Consider the following 23,811-nt stretch of genomic DNA (forward strand, 5'->3'; position numbering starts at 1 on the left):
GTCATCTGTGATTACTTTCATCGGTGTTTTATAGCTTTCTATATATAGGTCTTTTGTTTCTTTAAGTAGATATATCCCTAAGTATTTTATTCTTTTTGCTGCGATGGTGAATGGAATAGTTTCCTTTATTTCCCTTTCTGTTTTCTCATTGTTAATGTATAGGAACGCAAGGGATTTCTGTGTGTGAGTTTTATATCCTGCAACTTTACTATATTCATTGATTAGATCTAGTAAATTTCTGGCGGAGTCTTTAGGGTTTTCTACGTAGAGGATCATGTCATCTGCAAACCGTGAGAGTTTTACTTCTTCTTTTCCTATCTGGATTCCTTTTATTTTTCTGCTCTGATTGCTGTGGCCAAAACTTGCAAAACTATGTAATAGTAGTGGTGAGAGTGAGCATCCTTGTCTTGTTCCTGTCTTGAGGGGAAATACTTTCAATTTTTCACCATTGAAGATAATGTTTCCTGTGGGTTTGTCATATATAGATTTTATTATGTTATGTTCCTTTTATTCCTGCTCTCTGTAGGGTTTATACCATAAAAGGATGTTGAATTTTGTCAAAGGATTTCTCTGCATCTATTGAGATAGTCATATAGTTTTTATCTTTCAATTTCTTAAAGTGCTGTATTACACTGATTGATTTGCAGATATTAAAGAATCCTTGCAACCCTGGGATAAAGCCCACTTGGTCATGATGTATGATCTTTTTAATATGTTGTTGGATTTTGTTTGCTAGGATTTTGTTAAGGATTTTTGAATCTATGTTCATCAAAGATATTGGCCTGTAGGTTTTTTTTTTTTTTTTTTCATCTTTGTCTGGTTTTGGTATTAGTGTGATGTTGGCCTCATAGAAAGAGTTGGCTGTTTACCTTCCTCTGCAATTTTCTGGATGAGTAGGATAAGTGTTAGCTCTTCTCTAAATTTTTTGTAGAATTCAGCTGTGAACCCATCTGGTCCTGGGATTTTGTTTGCTGGAAGATTTCTGATTACAGTTTCAATTTCTGTGCTTGTGATGGGTCTGTTAAGATTTTCTATTTCTTCCTGGTTCTGTTTTGGAAAGTTATACTTTTCTAGGAATTTGTCCATTTCTTCCAAGTTGCTTATGTTATTGGCATATAGTTGCTGATAGTAGTCTCTTATGATCCTTTGTATTTCTGTGTTTTCTGTTGTGATTTCTCCATTTTCATTTCTAATTTTGTTGATTTAATTCTTCTCCCTTTGTTTCTTGATGAGTCTGGGTAATGGTTTGTCAATTTTATTTATCTTCTCAAAGAACCAGATTTTAGCTTTGTTGATTTTTGCTATGGTCTCTTTTGTTTCTTTTCAATTTATTTCTGTCCTAATTTTTATGATTTCTTTCCTCCTACTAACCCTGGAGTTCTTCATTTCTTCCTTTTCCAGTTGTGTTAGGTATAGAGTTAGGTTATTTATTTTACTTTTTTCTTGTTTCTTGAGGTAAGCTTGTATTGTTATGAACCTTCCCCGTAGCACTGCTTTTACTGAATCCCATAGGTTTTGGGTTTTTGTGTTTTCATTTTTATTCGTTTCTATGCGTGATTTGTTTTTTCTTATTTCTTCTGTGATTTGTTAGTTATTCAGAAGCGTGTTGTTAAGCCTCCATATGTTGGAATTTTTAATAATTTTCCCCCTGTAGTTGACATCTAATCTTACTGCATTGTGGTCAGAAAAGATGCTTGGAATGATTTCAATTTTTTTTTTTTTAATTTACTTAGACTAGATTTATGGCTCAGGATGTGATCTATCCTAGAGAAGGTTCCATGTGCACTTCAGAAAAAGTTGAAATTCCTTGTTTTGCAGTGAAATGTCCTATAGATATCAATTAGGTATAACTGGTCCATTGTATCATTTAAAGTTTGTGTTTTCTTGCTAATTTTCTGTTTAGTTGATGTATCCATAGGTATGAATGGGGTATTAAAGTCTCCCACTATTGTTGTGTTACTGTTAATTTCCCTTTTCATAATTTAACATATTTTAACATAATTTGCCTTACATATTTTGGTGCTCCTATGTTGGGTGCACATATATTTATAATTCTTATATCTTCTTCTTGGATTGATCCTTTGATCATTAGGTAGTGTCCTTTGTCTCTTTTCATAGCCTTTATTTCAAAGTCTATTTCGTCTGATATGAATATTGCTACTCCTCCTTTCTTTTGGTCTCCATTTGTGTGAAATATCTTTTCCCAGCCCTTCACTTTCAGCCTGTGTGTGTCCCTTGTTTTGAGATAGGTCTCTTGTAGACAGCATATATAGGGATCTTGTTTTTGTATCCATTCAGTCAGTCTTTGTCTTTTGGTTGGGGCACTCAGCCCATTTACATTTAAGATAATTATTGATAAGTATGATCCCATTACCATCTACTTTGTTGTTTTGGGTTCGAGTTTATACACCTTTTCTGTGTTTCCTGTCTAGAAAGTTCCTTTAGCAATTGTTGGAGAGCTGGTTTGGTGGTGCTGAATTCTCTCAGCTTTTGCTTGTCTGTAAAGCTTTTGATTTCTCCTTCATATTTGAATGAGATCCTTGCTGGGTACAGTAATCTGGGTTGTAGGTTTTCCTCTTTCATCACTTTAAGTATGTCCTGCCATTCTCTTCTGTCCTGAAATGTTTCTATTGAAAGATCAGCTGTTATCCTTATGAGAATCCACTTGTGTGTTATTTGTTGTTTTTCCTTTGCTGTTTTTAATATTTGTTCTTTGTGTTTGATCTTTGCTAATTTGATTAATATGTGTCTTGGTGTGTTTCACCTTGGGTTTATCCTGTTTGGGATTGTCTGGGTTTCTTGGACGTGGGTGACTATTTCCTTCCCCATTTTAGGGAAGTTTTCAAGTGTTATCTCCTGAAGTATTTTCTCACGGCCTTTCTTTTTGTCTTCTTCTGAGACTCCTATGATTCAAATGTTGGGGCATTTGACATTGTCCCAGCGATCTCTGAGGTTGTCCTCATTTCTTTTAATTCTTTTTTCTGTTTTCCTGTCTGCTTCATTTATTTCCAATATTCTATCTTCCACTTCACTTATCCTATCTTCTGCTTCAGTTATTCTACTGTTGGTTCCCTCCAGAGTGCTTTTGATCTCATTTATTGCATTATTCATTATTGATTGACTCTTTTTTATTTCTCCTAGGTCCTTGTTGAACATTTCTTGCATCTTCCCAATCTTTGTCTCCAGGCTATTTATCTGCAACTCCATTTTGTCTTCAAGATTTTGGATAATTTTTACTATCATTATTCTGAATTCCTTTTTGAGTATACTCCTTATCTCCTCCTCTTTTATTTGGTTTGTTGGGCATTTATCAGGTCCCTTTACCTGCTGAGTATTTCTCTGCCTTTTCATCTTGTTTAGATTGCTGTGTATGGGGTGGTCTTTCTGCCTTCTGACAATTTACGGTTCCTCTTTATTGTGGAGGTTTCTCCCTGTGGTTAGGGTTGGACGACTGGCTTGTCAAGGTTTCCTGGTTAGGGAAGCTTGCTTCGGTGTCCTGGTGGATGGAGCTGGATTTCTCTCCAGAGTGCAATGAAGTGTCCAGTAGTGAGTTTTGAGATGTCTTTGGGTTTGGTGTGACTTTGGGCCTGCATATTAAAGCTCAGGGCTATGTTCCTGAGTTGGTCGAGAATTTGTTTGGTACGTCTTGCTCTGGAACTTGTTGGCTCTTTGGTGGAGCTGGGTTTCAGTGTAGGTATGGAGGCTTTTGAATGAGCTCTTATTGATCAATTTTCCCTGGAGTCAGGAGTTCCCTGGTGTTCTCAGGTTTTGGATTTAAGCCTCCTGCCTCTGGTTTTCAGTCTTATTCTTGTAGTAATCTCAAGACTTCTCCATCCGTATAGCACCAATCCTAAAACATCTAGGTTAATGGAGGAAAGATTCTCCACAGTGAGGGGTACCCAGAAAGCTTCACTGAATTACATGAAGAAGAGAACAGGGAGAAGGGAAATAGCAGTGACCAGGAGAAGAGGGGGAATAAAAAGGGCAGAGAGCAGTCTAGACAGTAATCAAATCCTTATGTGCTCTCCACAGTCTGGAACACCCAGAGAGGTTCACGGAGTTACATAGAGAAGAGGGAGGAAGCAGATAGAGGTGACCAGGAGGAGAAGGGCGGGAGGTCAAAAGGAGAGAGACAAATCTAGCTAGTAATCGGTTCCCTAAGTGTTCTCCACAGCCTGGAATAGCCAAACAGATTCACAGAGTTTGGTAGAGTAGAGAAGGAAGAGCAAGGAGATAGCAGTGACCTAGGGGAGAAAAAGGAGAGTCAAACGTGGGAGAGGGCAATCAAGCCAGTAACCACACTCCTAAATAAAACTCGGTAATGAAAATTGGGTTCTTAAAGGTACAAAATTGATAACAAATACCAAAAAGCAAAGATTAAAAATCTAGTGTATGGGTTAGGCTCTCAAAAATACAATCTTACAAAAAACAAAATCACAAAAATTATAAAAAATATATATGAAATTTGCTTTAAAATAGGGTCTATTTTTTGCAAGGTAATAGTAGGTTATAAATATGAAAATTAAAGGAGTAATAAAGTACTAAAAATTAAAAAATTAAAATTAAAAAAATGACAAAAGTAAAAATATATCTAGGAATTTTTCTGGAGCTGTTGCGGGCAGTGTAGGGTCAGTTCAGTTTCAGATAGTTCCTTGTTCCACCTTATACTTCTCAAGATCTATAGGCCCCTTCCAATGTAGTTGGTGCTAACTATAGGATTTTAATCTGTTGCACCTGTCACTTCCAAAGCCGTTCCCTCTGTTTATTTTGGCTTCTTCTGTTTGCAAGTATCTTCAGTGTCTAATTTGTTTCCTGACACAAGGGGGCGAAGTGTTCACTTATTTATGCTCACTTGTTCAGTCGTGCTGTGGGGAGGGAGGAACACTGCAAACAAATATCACTGGCATGTGTGGGGAGGGCTCTCAGTGTCTCCGCCACACTGGGTTTGCGCCCGCTCATGGCCTGTGTGCTTTTCCAGTCTACACTGCTCAGGCTCCAGGTTGCTCTGCAGTGGAATTGTCTAAAGCAGGCCCTGGGTTGCGTGCACTTCCCAGGTCTAAGCCTCTCAGGTTCAGGTTCTCAGGTACTCCACAAAGGCATAGACTCGGTTGGGCCCGTGTTTTGTGCTCTTTCCAGAACTGAGCAGCTCAGGCAAACAAGTGCTTGGCGAGCACACTCTCAGATGGGACGGTGCGTCTTATCACCTCCCCTGCCCCAGCCGCTCGGGTCCTGGGTGCGCAGCGGAAGCGCTGTCTCAGGTGTGCTGTGGGTTTCCTCTGGGAAGCTGATCTCTGGCTGCAACCCTCCTGGTGGATGTCAACCATCCAGGGTCCCAGGAAGACTTGATTAGCAACTGGGAGCACGCTCGCACTTTGGCAGAGGATGCTGTCTCCAGGGCCGAGATTGCCCCTTTCCAGCTCAGGCTGTTGCCCGCTTGCCTCTCTGCCTCTGGCCCGGAATGGGCTGGTCTGCAGCCGGCTAGCTCTCCTCTGGTATTTGCTCAGTCCTTTGTTCTGTGAACAGGGCCGGTAGTGCCTTAGGTTAGAACTTTCCATGGGAAAATTCTCTCTCTCTCTCTTTTTGTCTCTCTCTCTCTCTCTGGCTATCCCACAGTTTGGGTTGGTATCTCATGTTAGCTCCCTCAGATTGTCCTCAGGGTATTCAGGCCCAGTCCCTACCCTAAGCAGTGCAGCCCGCGCCTCCCTGTTCAGCCCCTGCTTGCTGGTGGCAAACGTGAGTGTCTGGACTACTCCTCTGCTGGGAGTTGCTGTTAGGCACATAATCTGTGGGTTTTATTTATTTATTTTCCCTCCTGATTATGTTGCTCCCTGAGATTCCAAAACTCCCCACATACCCACCGGTGTGAGGGTTTCCTGGTGTTTGTAAACTTCTCTTTTACGACTCCCTCCCTGGGATGGGTCTCTGTCCCTAACTCTTTTGTTTCACTTTTTATCTTTTATATTTTGTTCTACCTCCTTTTGAAGACAATGGACTGCCTTTCTGGGTGCCTGGTGTCCTCTGCCAGCATTCAGAAGTTGTTTTGTGGAATTTGCTCAGCGTTCAAATGATCTTTTGATGAATTTGTGGGGGAGAAAGTGGTCTCCCTGTCCTATTCCTCCACCATCTTAGGATCACACCCCTGGATAATTCTTTCTTGTGAGGTTGGATAGGACAGGACAGGGGCTGTCCTATATATTGTATAAAGTTTATTAATGTACCCACTATGTCCCAACAGCATCCATCCAACAGCATTGCCAACCAAAAATATTTCCTGAGTTTTCTAAATATCCTATGTTGGGGAGGGGGGTTGGGATTTCTTCAGCAAAGAACTACTGCTTTAGCCCACCCTTTTTTATTTAACTTTTTTTAACCCCACCTTGTTTTGTAGCCCACCCTAGCATAGCCTAGTATGGTAGCAGTAGATTTTGTCCTTTTTAGTAGCTCCAAGGGCAAGTTAGGGTGTTTTGAACACTTCCCCAAACCTTCAAATGTCGAGCATTTCTAGATAAGAGAATATTTCACCATGTTTAAATAATGAATACAATTTGAACAGTTTCTTAAGCCTTAAGAGTCATAAGTGGAAAAGTATTAATTAGCACATAAAAAAGTTTTACCTTTGATAGAGATTTTATGAAGTAATAGTGCTTTTTATAATTTTCAGAATATTATAATTGATTTTCAGTGTAGAAGTTACTTTCTTATCTATGTAACCAAAGGAGAATTTTATGCTAAATGATAGAACAAAATAGCTTGAGATATGGTTTTCTTCTAATTTCAGATGGAATAAGCCATTCATTAATTGCACAAAGGTATGCCAATATTCTTTTATTATATATCAAGAAAATACATTCATTATTAACACTAAAAATCTTAACTTACACAATGAGTCCACTTTATAAATTGAATATTTATATTAAACAAATATGTGTACCCTTTGACAGCTTAATTTTCAATCTTAGAATAAAAATAAGAAGGATAAAATTAATATGTATGAATACTTTTGTTTGAAGAATGTTATAGATTATAGGAACTCAGCTGGTAAAGAAAGGCTTATTCTTTTTATTAGTAAAATCATTATTTTTCTAATTTGATTTCGTGGCTGTGTAAAAATTATTACTTAATATAGTTAAACTTATAGGTAAAATAAACTTTGAAAAAAAACTATTTGCTATTGTTAAGAATAAGAAATGATTAAAATTAACATCTTCTAATATTAGACAAATTAATAACTGACGGAAGATGAATGTAACATAGTTTGCCTTGTATGATACCACTAATACGGCTATCTTGTTAAAAGAAGCACTTATTAAGCCAATGTCTTTACAAATAGGTTTATATATGATCAATAACTCTTAGCTCTTAAATTTAATAATTTTTTTTCTTTTGGTATGTGGGGCATTAAAATATATTTTGACCATATGTCTACAATAATTTTATCTATACTGCTATATTCATCATTGAAAATTCCATGGACTGTTTAGTCCATGGGGTTGCAAAGAATCAGACATGACTGAGTGACTTTCACTTTCACCTCCACTAGTAAAAAGACTCTTTTAATCTGTGAAATGTGAAGGGGAGAAAAGACCCAGGTTTGCTGCTCATCCATATTCCAACAAACCCTGCCCCTACCTCCATGATGATATGCCTCTGACTGTTGGGCTACAAACTACCTATTAAAAACTAGATCACTGAGAAATCTAGTACTTTCATTAACAAATGTGAACGTTTTGGTGACTAAGAATACTATATATATATACACACACACATCATCATCATCATCATCATTCACAGGATTTGTCTGTTCACCCATGATAGCATTAGCATTAATGACTTCCAATTATTCAGCATTGCCTTGATCAGAATGAGCCATCTATTATTAGTCACTGCCCATTTGAAACTTCATTCCCTAAAGAGCAAAGGATTTGACCTATTCTTGCAATGATTACTCATTTTCAAGAGAATGTAATCCATGGATAACTTTCTCATTTACTTAACTTCTATCAAGAAAATTTGCCACCATATTTATCATGACATCCAGTTAATCAATATTCCAACACCCTGATACAGAGAAGAAATGACCTAACCATATGATATAGAAACTGAAATCCTTTTTTTTGAATAAAGGAGATTTCTGAGTTTTGAGGATTAAATCCAACAGAAATTGGTTGAGAATTTTCCACAATTCAGAGAGTATAGAACCAAGCAGAGTTATAATTACTTTAGAAGCTCTGAGACTTAAAAAATAAAATGTCTTCATAAGACCTTAGATTTGCTAACAGTATTTCCCCCTTAACCCACGGATTTACCTTATCTTACATACTAACTGTCTTTACCTAAAGTTTTCTCTGATAATTGGACTGAAGCATCTTGAATTTTATCATTCTGATATTAATAAGCAATCAACTAGGTTTGCAAGAGTATCTATTAGTGAAGGATCATATAGAAATCTTTCCGTCAGTGACTCAATAGGGATAAAGTAACAGTTTTTTCTTTGTTTGTTTGTTTTATTCTTTTTGGTAATGATTACCTGCTGATTCCATCTGGTCAAGGCTACGGTTTTTCCAGTGGTAATGTATGGATGTGACAGTTGGACTGTGAAGAAAGCTGAGTGCCCAAGAACTGATGCTTTTGAACTATGGTGTTGGAGAAGACTCTTGAGAGTCCCTTGGACTGCAAGGAGATCCAACCAGTTCATCCTAAAGGAGATGAGTCCTGGGTGTTCATTGGAAGGACTGATGCTGAAGCTGAAACTCCAATACTTTGGCCACCTCATGCGAATAGTTGACTCGTTGGAAAAGACCGTGATGCTGGGAGGGATTGGGGGCAGGAGGAGAAGGGGACAACAGAGAATGAGATGACTGGATGGCATCACCGACTCGATGGGCATGGGTTTGAGTAAATTCCGGGAGTTGGTGATGGACAGGGAGGCCTGGCGTGCTGCGATTCATGGGGTCACAAATAGTCGGACACGACTGAGCGACTGAACTGACTGACTGACCTGCTGATTATCTCAAGCCTGAGAATTCTCCATAGTACAAGAATTCTTGCCAACATCAGTAAGGCTTCCCTTTTAAGAGGCAACCATAGTTAAAACTGTTGAACTCAAAATCGAGGGACTTGGCGCTCAAATCTGCCTCTACCATAAGCTAGCTGTGTGATCGTGAGCAAATCACCTAACCTCACTGAATCTCATTGTCCTTTGTGTAGAAGGAGAAGGAAGGCTAGATGATATCTGAAGTTCCTTCTATTACTGAGATTGAAGGATTCAATATACTGTATTCTTGTTTTCTTATGAAACCAGCTCATCTAACTTGAGCACAAGGGAAGCAGCTGCTAAAAAGAGCTGATTAACAACAATTAGGAGTGACATTTCATTTGTTTTGCATGTGTTTTCAATTAAAAAGAGTTAGTGATTAAAATCACATGCTTGAAAATATAATCCTTAAAAGAGAATATTTTCAAATTAAATGTAAGACATTAAAATCTCTGGGATCAAGTCCAATTTGTATTCTAAACATTTGCTAGTATTAAAGAGCTTTTTTATGTTATAAGGCATACTTAGATTTTGCAAGTGTTAGAAACTGTAGAGAAAGAGAGTGAGCAGATGCAATGGAGCAGATAAGAAAGATAATGTTGAATTATTATACATACTTGTAAAAAATGTTGGTTTCCTCCTAGGATGTTGGTAGAGTGAATCAGATTTTGTTTTCTGTTTCATTTATATATGTCTCATATTTAGTCATTTGTTTAAGATTTTCCCTTTTTTGGCTAAAAGTCAAAATCTGGCTTTTCAAAACTAAGTGAAGAATAGACTGAAAAAAGTGGAAACCTGATGAATGGATTTCTTTCAGCTTCCATCTGTTCTCATGGATATAATCACCCTGGTGTCTTCAATTAAATCTCCTTTGTGCCAGTCTGTAACATTATGAATTTAAGTGAACACTTTAAAACATTTCAATCTGAATGCTTATTCCAAATAATATAATCACATAATTTGATTCTTCTTTTAGTTGGAGGACACAGAATAGTGATAGTCACACATGACCACAAAAAAGGAAGGACATAGATTTATCTTATGTCACACACACACACACACACACATACACACACACACGATCCTGAAGTAAGGGAAGAATACTCTTTAAGACAGACACTGAGTGAAGTAAGTCAGCAAGAGAAAAATAGTACTTACTTGGTGGTCCAGTGAATAAGAATCTGCCTGCCAATTCAGGGGACACTGGTTTGATCCCTGGTCTGGGATAATCCCACCTGCTATGAAGTTATTAAGCCCATGGACCACAACTACTGACCCTGTGCCATGCTTCAAACAAGAGAGTAGCCCCTGCTCTCCACAACTAAAGAAAGCTCACACAATTAAAACCCAGTGTAATAAAAAAATAACTTTTTTTAAAAATAGAAAAACAAATATCATATATTAATGCATATATGTGGAATCTAGAAAAAAATGGTACAGATGAACGTATTTCCAAGTCAAGAACAGAGAAACAGATATAGAGAATGGACATGTGAACACAAAGGGGGAAGGGGAGGGTGGGATGTATTGGAAGATTAGGACTGACATATATACACTACCATGTGTGAAATAGTTAGTGGGAACCTGCTATAAAGCACAGGAAGCCCAGCTCGGTGCTGTGATGACCTAGGTGGGAGGGTAGGAGGGAGGTCCACGAGGGAGGGGATATGGCTGATTCACTACAGCAGAAACTAACACAGCACTGTAAAGCAATTATACTACAATTAAAAAGACAGAGGTAGCATCACGACGCTGTCATTTTCAGTGACCTTCTTGAGTACCTACTCTTTCATCAAAGAGAAAAAATAAACTGTTCCTAGTGTTGAAATCTGGTGAAATAGAAAAATAAGTCAATGGAAGGAATGACTTTTCTCAGGACTAACATTAAGACAAAAGAACCATATGCTATGAATGCCATTATTCTATTAGTCTTTGCTAAATATTAAATGGATGAAATAAACATGGGTGATGCCTTAAACCTTGTGCATGCCTTTGCCAAAATTAACACTACTGCTATTAATATTTTAATGTAAATTATTTTCTCCCAAAGAGAGTTGATAGTTTCTTAAATACATGACTCTGGTTTCCATAATATAACTTTAAAGTAGGTAGGGACTTGGTGACCTCAAGGCTAATCAAATATGTGACTAACAATTCAGGTCATTTTACACATAATCCATTTTGTATTGTATTTCCCTTGGCAGTGCTACAAATGAATGCTGAAAGAAATGTTCTGGAAATAATGCATGGAATCTAAATGACATCACAATATTGAACATTCAGAAACAGTTGCTATTAGTTGCTAATAGTTCTAGGGAGCCTATAGGAAACCAATAAACTTTTAATAGAATTAAAGCAAATTTATTATAGTATCCATTATATTTATATTGAGAACATTACATTTATTTCCTTACTGTTTTCTTAAATAGCCATATCTCTGGTTTTTTCCATTTGAAACTATGCAAATGGATAAACCATTGCATTTCTCTGGCCCAAAGATGAGTCAGTAATGTAAGGGGAGAAAAAGAAAATTAAAAAAAAAAAAAGTCAGTTTGATGCTTGATAAACCAAGCAGTGGTAAAGCTCAGAAATAAACTTTTAGTCTTTACCATGGCATTCCTCGATCTACAGAGTAAACAGCTTTTATGTAATCAGTTTTAGAATTCAATCTTTTTGAAGCTATTTTTAGTACTTACTGGCACTGTATGCATTTTTTTGGGCAACTGTACTAGATTTATAGCTCTGGAAGTGCTGTGTTATTTATTACCTTTCAATAGGCAATGAAGTGGTGTCTTACACATGAATATGTCGAAAATGTTAAAGTTTAGTACAATGGTTCAGTTAATTATTTCCAAGAACAATAGGCAAAAAAATAGCTTTTAACTTGGCAAAGAATATTACATATTCATCTTTTAAAGCAAAAATACTTTCATGTCAAAGTATGGGGAAAACCACTAAAATAAAATAAATAAAAAAATAAAAATAAGGCAAAAATAATTCTCTTGGGAACTTTATATCCAACACTAACTTTCTCTTCCTTGATTTTACAAATCCCTACAAAGAATTAAAGTCTCAGATGAGCTTAATAACATCTTGCTTATTTCAGCAATTTTTATCCTGGATTTGCAAATTCAAAGCTTATTTTTGAATTTAGGAAGAAATGTGACTTACAAAGTAAATTAAATCTTTTGAAACATGACTTTATTAGTAAGTCCACAATTTTTTCCTAACCTGAACTGGAATTGGCAATTTTGTGTATGTGAGATAAAACAAGCTGAAGACATTAAGATCCAAAATCAACTTATAATGTGTTACATTCAGTTCAAATAATATGTTGTTTTCTTCTCTGAGTTTTTGTTTTATCTTTTTTCTTTGTATATGTGTGTATTTGATAGATGTAGGGTTTTGTATTTTATATGTACACAGACCACCCACACTAAGTACTTGTTATTATTTCTTCCAAAAATAAAGGTTTACAACTAGGTTATAAACTTTTACCAGAGACTGATTCTGCATCTTATTACATCCATAACATAAACAGTAATTGTTTCATGAAATAATTCTAAAATTGTTTTCTGGACAATTTAAAGTAAAAGAAAACAAGCAACAAAAAAACAAAAACAACAACCTAAGTCAACAATTGCAGTATATTCCAATTTGGGCATAGACTGAGAATCAGAAACAAGAACAACCAAACTCTGCCCTCTCTCTCTCTCCTTTTTTTTTTTTTTTTTTCTTTTAAAATGGGAATTATCATTTTTTTCCATCTATTTTTATTAGTTGGAGGCTAATTGCTTTACAATATTGTAGTGGTTTCTGTCATACATTGACATGAATCAGCCATGGATCTACATGTATTCCCCATTCCGATCCCCCCTCCCACCTCCCTCTTCACCCGATCCCTCCGGGTCTTCCCAGTGCACCAGGCCTGAGCACTTCATTTTAATGCATGCATTTCTTCATCTAACAAGTGCTTATTTGTTGTGTTTGTATATGCCTTGTATATGCCAGGTGCTATGTCCTTAGATGTAGTGAAGCTTGATGCCATTGTATCCTACACTCTCCTTCATTAATGTGATAGGGGCTTAAGCAAATTTCCAAGAAAGACTCACAAGTGAGTGTGCTCTCATCAAAGGATGACCATTTGAGAGAGAGAGAGCAAAGAATTTTCTGAAGTTGTTTGTCCCTATAAACAAGAGGGAAATGATTCTAAGTAAGTTTGGAATTCAGGATACTATCTATACAATTATCCCAAACTTTTCTTTTTGTCTACAGGGCATGTGTGTGCTAAAATTATCAAGGTAATGAATTAAGCAGGCATATATCTTTATTTCTCCTTTCATCTTTCCCATTGTTCTCACATCATAGTCTCACATATGGCAAAGAGCTTCAGTTGTTTTTCACTGTTCATGTGGTTTGGAATGTCAGTTGCACTAACTGACATGGGGTAGAGCTAGACAGCATATTAAAAAACAGAGACATTACTTTACCAACAAAGGTTCGTCTGCTCAAAGCTATGGTTCTTCCAATAGTCATGTATGGATGTGAGAGTTGGACCATAAAGAAAGCTGAGTGTCAAAGAATTCATACTTTTGAACTGTGGTGTTGAAGAAGACTCTTGAGAGTCCCTTGGACTGCAAGGAGATCCAACCAGTTCATCCTAAAAGAGATCAGTCCTGAATATTCATTGGAAGGACTGATGCTGAAGGTGAAGCTCCAATAATTTGGCCACTTGAGGTAAAGAACTGACTCATTGGATAAGATCCTGATGCTGGGAAAGATTGAAGACAGGAAGAGAAGGGGACGACAGAGGATAAGATGGTTGGATGGCATCACTGACTCGATGGACATGAGTTTGAGCGAGCTCTGGGAGTTGGTGATGGACAGGGAAGCCTGGCATGCTGCAATCCATGGGGTCAAAAAGAATAGGACATGACTGACCAACTGAACTGAAATGATTTGTATCTTCCATGTGGGGAATTTCTTTCCAAATTGCTTGGACAATATGGAATTTAAATATATAAACCAGCAAGTCATTTGGAGAGCTCTAAATATCTGAATGGGGGGTATGCACATAATCACCTGATCTGAATGTAGAATTTTATTAAGAAAAATATGACACTTTAGAACAGTCCAATCCAGTAGAACTTTGTGTAATGATGGACAAGTTCTACATCTGAGCTGTAAAATGTAATAGCCAGTACTCACATGTAGCTATGAGAACTTAAACGTGTCTAGTGAGACTGAGGTACTGATTTTTAAATCTAATTTTAATTAATCAAAATTTAAATGTAAATCAGTCCATCGTTCAGTCACTCAGTCACCGACTCTTTGTGACCCCATGGACTGCAGCACGCCAGGCTTCCCTGTCCTTCACCAACTCTTGGAGCTTGCTCAAACTCATGTCCATTGAGTCAGTGATACCATCCAACCATCTCATTCTCTGTTGTCCTCTTCTCCTCCTGTCATCCACTTCTTCATTTGCAAGTATTTAAATGTAAATACTTGTGACTAGTTGCTATTATATTGGACAGAGCAGTCATAGAAGACAGAAGAGTAATAAGGACAGTATCCATTATCTACTTTGTACATCTCATTGTCATCTTGAAAATTTGAAAAAAAAAATCTATCTTTTAACATTATTGTCACTTCACATAAAATAAACAACAAGGAACATGCTGCTCTTGGATTTTTCAACCAACCTAAACCTGCCATCATTTGCTTGGGAAAGCAAAGGTCAATTCAAAATTCAAACACGTAAGATCAAATTTTAAATATACTAACGTAAAATATATAAACATAAGTGAATAAAATTAAAAATTAATTTTAATTCTTCCCTGGTGATCCAGTGGTCAGGACTTTGCCTTCTAGTGAGGGGGAGCTGTGAGCTTGGTCGCTGGTCACATAGCTGGAATCCCACATGGCATGTGGCCAAAAACCAAACAATAAAACAAATAATATTGTAAGAAATTCTATAAAAAATTTAAAAATGATCCCATAAGGTTTTTTTTTTAGAAAAATTAAAACTATTCTTTTCCTCAGCTGTGTTACAGTCATAGATTGGATAATTGAGTCTTTAAATTCAAGAATTTAAGATATTATTTTTATGCTATGTTATACATGCTACTTCTCCCTTATTTAACCTGGAATAATACTTTATAATCTACCTCTACAGCTTTTAATAAAAATGTAGTTATTTCAATTAGCCTAAATCTATTAGTATCAACATCAGTAGATACTTAGATTGTTATTGATTTTCTCTCATCTTAGCTAAAGTTTAATTTCCATTGCATCAGTAAATTATGTTTACTCACCACCTTATCCCCAGTGTCTAGATGAATGCTGTGTCCATACTAGCCACTTGCTATTAGCATGCCAAGAATTAACAGAATTGTATTAACTGCCATGGATTTTTGTGAACTGCAATTCAGAGACTATTTTTTCTACCCATAAATGAGATATTCCAGATATGAACCTTCCTAAAAGTCTTTTGAAATATCATTACAAAAATAAAATTATCATTAATAACTAAGTTTACTTAGATCAAATTGTAATAGTAAATATTGTATCTATATTTATTATCATTGTTGCAAAATTGTTTTTTATTAAAATAGATTTGCTAATTTCCACACTTGTGTAGATATGACATGGAAGATACTTCCCTTGGCAAAGGAAAAGCAGACTGTTTATTGGTTATATGAATAAAATATTAATAAACTCATTTAATTTATGAATTAAAAACAAGGTTATTACACATTGCTTAGCTTATGAAAATTTTTTAAAATTTTATTGAAAAGAACTGGTGATTTTAATTAACATTTCTGAAATGCCACTTTTAATTTCATAATAAACATTTAATTTTTCCATCAAGATATATTATGGTCTCAATTTGAATAAGAGTATAAGTGAATCTAAACACACAAAAAAATTCAAAAACTGCAAAATTATCTTCAAGCAATTCATGAGGAAAAATGTAGCTGTACTTGAGTATTGTCCTAGATTTTATGTAAAGCAATTATAATATTTTGGTAAGTTAAAAAAGATAGTATTACCATATAATCTCACCATAAAGTCTAGTGATCCCTAAAAGCTTGGTATCATTCATTGATTTCTAACATTTAGAATCTTATTTTAGACACTAGTATGACAAAATTATGAGAAAAAGACCTCAGATGCTATCCTGTTCTTTCAGGACAGAGCACATAAATGAGATCTCATTAACTAATCTTCGCCACATGTCAGCAACTTTTATGTTAAAAAAATATTGGAGAGTTAAAATTGTGGTATGTGGTTGTATGTGTGTATATGAAAGGGTTCATAAATCACCCATGTATTAAGAATCTTAAGATCTTCTGATCTTTTCTTCACAGCTTCCAGTAGCTTTTTATCTTACTCAGTTCTGTCAAAATGCTACAAGTAAACACTGGCTAGAACTGCCTCTGAGAGCCAGTCAACACTATTCCTCAATCAGCGGACAAGATTTAGCTGTGTAGAGCACATCTTATTGTAGTTTGGAGAAGGGATTAATTTTTTTTTTACATAAGTTGGACTTTATAAAAATTAAGACATTTGACTATTTTAAAGGCTTAAAAGAAAAAAAGTAAAGTGTTAGTCATTCAGCCGTGTTTGACTCTTTGTGACCCCATGAACTGTAGCCTGTCAGGCTCCTCTGTCCATGGAATTTTCTGGGCAAGAACACTGGAGTGGGTTGCCACTTTAAAGACTTAAGGAGAAGCAAAAGGAAAAGGGGACAGCAGAAGATGAGATAGTTAGATAGCATTACTGACTCAATGGACATGAAGCTGAACAAACTTCAGGAGATAGTGAAGGACAGGGAATGCTGCAGTCCATGGAGTTGCAGAGTTGGACAGAACTTAGCAACTGAACAACAAAAAGTTTTAAGAGTATGAGATCCTCTGTGTGCTGATTAACAGTAACACTTAAGAGAGCCCAAGCACTTTAAGTATTTTGCAATTTTATATTACTTGAATCACCTCCTTAAGGGTTTGGAGGGAAGCCAGAACCAGCAGAGACTGATTTTAAACATTTCCATAATGTGACTTTTTTTGTCATGAATAAAATATGGGTACTATTTCAAGCTATAGTTTCCAATTTGACATTTTGGCATGTTAGGTTCAGTCTATTGTGCCTGCTAATTTAAAAAAAAAAGAATTTAAATAACATTGTGCTGTTAACCTCTAAGATGCTTTTTTTTTTTTGGTCACCCCATATTTGCAGAATCTTAGTTCCCTGACCATGGATTGAACCTGGGCCCTGGCAGTAAAAGTGCCATGTCATAACCACTGGATCACCAGGATCCAGGAATTTTCAGGAATTCCTGAAAATTCATTTTAACACCTTTTTCTATAGGGGGAAAAAAGGAAAGTTTGTGTTCTTTACATAACGTTTTATTCTTATTAGAGTTTGCATATTTTCTCCCTTTGCCAAAGGTTTTAGCTGTATTTGTTAGATGTGATGTATGTACTTTTGTGTTGGTTGAGTATTTTATACTTAATTGTTACTTTTGGTAGTGAAAAGTTCCCTAAAAGCTGAAATCTACAGTAAGATATTTTAATTCATTTGGAGTAACCATGGTTAATTCACTTATCATTTCATTTTCTTTTTAAAATTCTATGTTATTCTTCCTTTTCAAATATTTAACAATTCACAAAATTAGTTACGTTTATCACTGTAAATGCTATGACCTGAAAAGTCCTCAGAACATCTTCTAGAACAATTCAAATTTCACAAATGTTTGGAGATGTTAAGCACGTTGATTGTGGTGACACTATTAGAAACAACTTTGGGACTTAGGATCCAAGTCTCTGGCATTTATTTCTGAGTTGATCCTATGTCATGTGGCTTCAGGAAATTGAAAACCAGTCTCATTAAATAATAACATAAGCTAAAATGTTTCATTCTTTGTTTTTCAGGGTCAAAATATTTTTGGGCTTGATATCATAGAAACACCAGAAGGAGAGAAGATGCCACAACTAATAGTTCAAAAGGAGTTAGATAGGGAAGAAAAAGATACATATGTAATGAAAGTAAAGGTTGAAGATGGTGGCTTTCCTCAAAGATCCAGTACTGCTATTTTGCAAGTCAGCGTTGCTGACACAAATGACAACCATCCAGTTTTTAAGGAGGATGAGATTGAAGTCAGTATACCAGAAAATGCTCCTGTAGGTTCTTCAGTAACACAGCTCCATGCCACAGATGCTGATATAGGTGAAAATGCCAGGATTCATTTCTATTTCAGCAATCTTGTCTCCAGCATGGCCAAGAGGCTATTTCACCTCAACTCTACTACTGGACTTATCACAGTAAAAGAACCACTGGATAGGGAGGAGTCTCCAAACCACAAGTTACTGGTTTTGGCAAGTGATGGTGGATTGATGCCAGCAAGAGCAATGGTGCTAGTAAATGTTACTGATGTCAATGATAATGTCCCATTGATTGACATAAGATACATCATCAATCCAATCAATGGCACTGTGGTTCTTTCAGAAAATGCTCCTCTCAACACCAAAATTGCCCTCATAACTGTGACAGATAAGGATGCTGACCATAATGGTAGGGTGACATGCTTTACAGATCATGAAGTCCCTTTCAGATTAAGGCCAGTGTTCAGCAATCAGTTCCTCCTAGAGACTGCTGCATATCTTGACTATGAGTCCACAAGAGAATATGCCATTAAATTACTGGCCGCAGATGCTGGCAAGCCTCCTTTGAATCAATCATCCATGCTCCTCATCAAATTAAAAGATGAAAATGACAATGCTCCAGTTTTCACTCAGTCTTTCATAAGTCTTTCTGTTCCTGAGAATAACTCTCCTGGTACCCAGTTGACAAAAATAAGTGCAACAGATGCAGACACTGGGCGTAATGCTGAGATACATTACCTGCTAGGCATTGATGCTCCGTCTGAATTCAACCTGGATCATCGTACAGGTATTCTGACTGCAGTGAAGAAACTGGATAGAGAAAAACAGGAAAAATATTCATTCACAGTTCTGGCAAAAGATAATGGGATGCCATCTTTAATAACCAATGCCACAGTCTTAGTGACCGTTCTTGATCAGAATGACAACAGTCCAATTTTCACTCACAATGAATACAACTTCTATGTCCCAGAAAACCTTCCAAGACATGGCACAGTAGGACTAATCACTGTAACTGATCCTGATTATGGAGAAAATTCTGCAGTAACTCTCTCCATTTTAGATGCAAATGATGACTTCACAATTGATCCACAGACTGGTGTCATCCGACCAAATATTTCATTTGATAGAGAAAAACAAGAATCTTATACTTTCTATGTAAAGGCTGAGGATGGTGGTAGGATATCACATTCTTCAACTGCCAAAGTCACTATAAATGTGGTCGATGTCAATGACAACAAACCAGTTTTTGTTGTCCCTCCTTCCAACTACTCCTTTGAATTGGTTCCACCATCTGCTAATCCAGGCACAGTGGTCTTCACAGTAGTTGCTATTGACAATGACACTGGCATGAATGCAGAGCTTCGTTACAGCATTGTAGGAGGGAACACAAAAGGTCTGTTTATGATTGATCAAACAACAGGCAACATTACACTGAAGGAGAAATGTGTCCTTGCAGATCTTGGTTTACACAAACTGATAGTCAAAGCCAAGGATTTAGGGCAACCTGATTCTCTCTTCAGTGTCATAAATGTTAATCTATTTGTGAATGAGTCGATGACCAATGCTACACTGATTTATGAATTGGTGCGCAAAAACATTGAAACACCAGTGACCCAAAATATTGAGACAACTGATACATCCTCACCATCAAGTGACTATGTCAAGATCATGGTTGCCATTGTTGCTGGCACCATAACTGTCATTCTTGTTATTTTCATCACTGCTGTAGTAAGATGCCGCCAATCACCACACCTTAAGGCTGCTCAGAAAAACAAGCAGAATTCCGAATGGGTTACTCCAAACCCTGAAAACAGGCAGATGATGATGATGAAGAAAAAGAAGAAGAAGAAGCATACCCCTAAGAACTTACTGCTTAACTTTGTCACTATTGAAGAAGCTAAGGCAGACGATGCTGACAATGATAGAAAGGCCGTCACACTAGACCTTCCCATTGAATTGGAAGAGCAAACCATGGGCAAGTACAACTGGGGCACTACACCTACTACTTTCAAGCCTGACAGCCCTGATTTGGCCCGGCACTACAAATCTGCCTCTCCACAGCCTGCTTTCCAGATCCAGCCGGAAACTCCCCTAAATTCAAAGCACCACATCATCCAGGAACTGCCTCTTGATAACACCTTTGTGGGCTGTGATTCCATCTCCAAGTGTTCCTCCAGCAGTTCTGATCCCTACAGCGTTTCTGAGTGCAGCTATCCAGTGACAACGTTCAAGACCCCTGTGTCTGTACACACCAGACTGGTAGGTAATCCAAGTTTCTATTTAACCTTTCTAACTTTATTTTTCAAAACTATTTTCAGTTTAAGTAGGGCTTTACAGAATCTACTGACTCAACAGGGGATCGAAATGATCATATTTTGCAGAAATATCTGAATAAGTATATGAATTCATTTAAGTTTGATGGAAAATCAGAATAAAATGACTCTTAATTATAGGACAATTGGGTGAGGAATGATGATTATAATAGGGGCAGTGTTGTCTGTAGATGGCACTATGACACTTCCTGCTAGAGAATATACTGGAAAAACTCCAAAATTTTTGGAGGTCATGTCATGTCAGAGGTCATGACACTGTCCTCAGTACAGTTGTGTGCATGAGGACCAGAACAGCCCAGGCTGCATATATCATAGTAATACCTTTTGGAATCTGATAAGCAGGTCTTAATGGTACTGAGACTTCCAGCTTCAGTTGGTAAAATCTGTCTACCCAAGATAGTCGAATAGTATCAAGATATCCTCCCCACTCACCATGCTCCCAAGCCCCCACAATGAAAAGGGAGTATAGTTTTCAGATTAAGAACTCACCATTATTCTGGTTTATACATCTGTATTGACACAATGTAGCAAGAGTGAAATTAGGAAAATTAAGTCATGCTACTCTCATGTTCAGACAAGAGAATGAAATATATATGAGATCTCTACCTTAGATATTCATTTGAGCATTTGCATATTCATGCAAGGTATTGAGCCCTTCAAGAGACATTTTTAAGAGATAATGACTTTTGGAATATGAAATATGATTGCTTTCTTTAATGGGCCTGAAGGAAAATATGAGCATATTAAGACCCAAGGCATCTGCATACAATAATTTAAAACCCAGTAAATTATGAAAACAAGAGCTTATACAGTCTTTTTATCTGTATTTCATGGAGAAATGAATAAAAATGTATCTAGAAATCCACAACTAAATTAAATAATTTAAGTATGATTATTTCCTTAATAAAGTTATATGTTGGAATTTATCTACATTTTTTTTCTCTCAAAATCATGCCATATGTTGACTTTGTTTGTGTTACTCTTAAGAAGGTCTTCACCTCAATTTCAATGAATAAAAGCTTCTAAAAACCTAGCTAGGCTTAATAAAATATAGTAATGTGAAAGTCAGAATAAGTTTCTTCTCACCAAAGTTAGAGATATTAAAGAAGTCTATTAGGATTCCAAATAGCAATGAAAATAATGAAAAATAATCGACGTCACTCAAGGATATGGATAGTTAAATAATACAATGCTAGCCTTTCTCAATCATTGAGCAAAATTAAGAAACTAATTCAGTTGTGCATTCATTTTTATTACAATAATTTCATAATTATGCTATTGTAAATCGTAAAATAGAATCCTACTCTCTGTGGAGCTTTTTATATGCTTTGAATGAGTTTACAGGGCAGTGGTTATTTCTACAGTTCACATGAGCCCCATGTTTACTACCAAGGTGGATCTTAAATGGGTGGCAAACATAACAGATGCCTAGCATCTCATCATGGTGAGTTTTTACTTATATTTAACCATTAAAAAATGTGATCTCATTTCCTAATTCTCATTGCTATCATTCTGTTTTTTGGAAACATTTCTCAACAAAAAAGTATTTTTTATGACTAGCACTTTATGTGTGTTGTGTAGCCTAATAGCACTTTTCCCAGGGGTAAATTTGTGATTCATTTAAAAATCTACAATGAGTAGGGTTTGTGAATTACTTTCACAGAGCATCATTTTTAATAGATTGGCTTGTGAAGTTTGTTAAAAGAGAAAATTCTGGTTTCAACTGTTTTCAAAAGCATGGAGATGTTTAAGAGCTATACTTATTTTACATGAAGAGATGAACATACAGTAAGCAAACCATAGATGAAATAAAAAATTGGAAGTGCTTTCCAAATATCTTCTGCTTCTTTTATATTATTTTCTAATCCTGAGAAAGCCAATAAAATTAATAACTTTTATTAAGACATTTTATTTTATTTAGCAAAGGAATCTTTTCCTAAACATAGGATACTAACTTCACAGGACAAGCAAAATAAGGAAAGTAAATGCTAATGAGAATAAAATCGTGGTTATCATTTGATTTTTATTAGCTAGAAGGACTATCTTAGAATCAATGTGTTCTCAAATGAAATTCAATTTTTTCAGATCTTAAGAAATAGGTAAATTATATATTTTATGTCATTGGTTGATAGATGTTTCAGATTAATTACTAAATATCTTCTGGACATGAATTGGTGAACTTAGGCAGACTAATGTGATACTAAAAATAATTTGAGTCCTCGTATTTTTTGCAACATTTGCAATGTTCTTCACCCTTTCTAATATATACTTCATTTTCTGATTAATGCCAAGAGAGTCATCTTATATTCACTGATATTGCAGAATGGTAAATGTTCATTGAGCACTGAAAAAGAACTCATGTATTTATAAAAATTCAAATACAGTAGGTGTCTTCTTTTAAAAAAAAAATCATACAAATTGGGGAAAACTGTCAGCCAATAAAATAAAAATTCATTGTTCCTTAAGGAAATTCTGGCAGTGGAATAAAATATTACTGTTATCAGAAGGCAGAATTAAATTCAATTGACTTTAAACAAAGTGAGAAATACACTTTTCAAAGGAGGCTTTAGGGTGATATTTACATTTAGTTCACTGCTCATCTGAATAGAAATATGAGAGTGAAGAAATGAATTGGTTCTAGGAGGCAGTAAGATATAAGTGGATTTATAAAATATTTCACGTTTTAAAAAGAGAATCAAGTATTTTCCACAGTTTTTTTCTGACATTTCTGTTCTGAAAAATATGGAACATTCATTAGATAGAAGTATATCTATTGCACAAAACCATTTATACCTGGGTTTAATGGTATAAACTTAGGTTTAATGGTATAAACTCAGCAAAGATGCTCCTCTTTGATATAAATTTTTACAAATATTCTGGATGGCATTTCTGTATATATTGTAGTAGAAATTTAAAACAAGAAGTTTGAAAGATGATCCTACAGTTTGCTTTTTATTTCCATCTTTCAGAGCAAGCAGATAGTGTTTGGTTGGTGTGACTCTGCAAAAATAGTAAGAATAATCATTTTAGAATCAATTTTGATACTTCTATAAAAGAGATACAATGCTAAAATGAAACCTTGTTTAACACAGTTCTCCCATTAAAATGTGAAGAAAATGTATTTGGAAAATATGAAATAAATGAATTTACTATTTTGAAATGGCCTTTTGTGTGCAAGTCACTGTCTTAACCATGTATTTGAGATACTTCATTTCAAAAAGAAACGATTCATGGCTACATGAATGTAGGTATTATACATGGACATGAAATGGTAAGAAGA

The 23,811-nt window shown here is 35.9% G+C and overlaps 1 protein-coding gene across 9 annotated transcripts in view; it reads left to right on the forward strand.

The window, feature by feature from the left end:
* Window positions 1-23,811, forward strand: part of LOC136154110 (protocadherin-11 X-linked) — an 823,611-nt gene that overhangs the window by 82,451 nt on the left and 717,349 nt on the right. For 4 of the 9 annotated variants that reach the window (XM_065916351.1, XM_065916358.1, XM_065916353.1 and 1 more), the window contains exon 3: window positions 17,968-20,457. In XM_065916351.1, the coding sequence (XP_065772423.1) occupies window positions 17,968-20,457 (2,490 nt within the window). Of the gene's footprint in view, window positions 1-17,967; window positions 20,458-21,895; window positions 21,976-23,500; window positions 23,686-23,811 lie in introns of those variants that run through there. The other 5 variants (XM_065916357.1, XM_065916355.1, XR_010660476.1 and 2 more) reach the window with 4 other exon arrangements.

This window comes from Muntiacus reevesi, chromosome X, assembly GCF_963930625.1.
Source record: "Muntiacus reevesi chromosome X, mMunRee1.1, whole genome shotgun sequence".
NCBI lineage: Eukaryota > Metazoa > Chordata > Mammalia > Artiodactyla > Cervidae > Muntiacus > Muntiacus reevesi.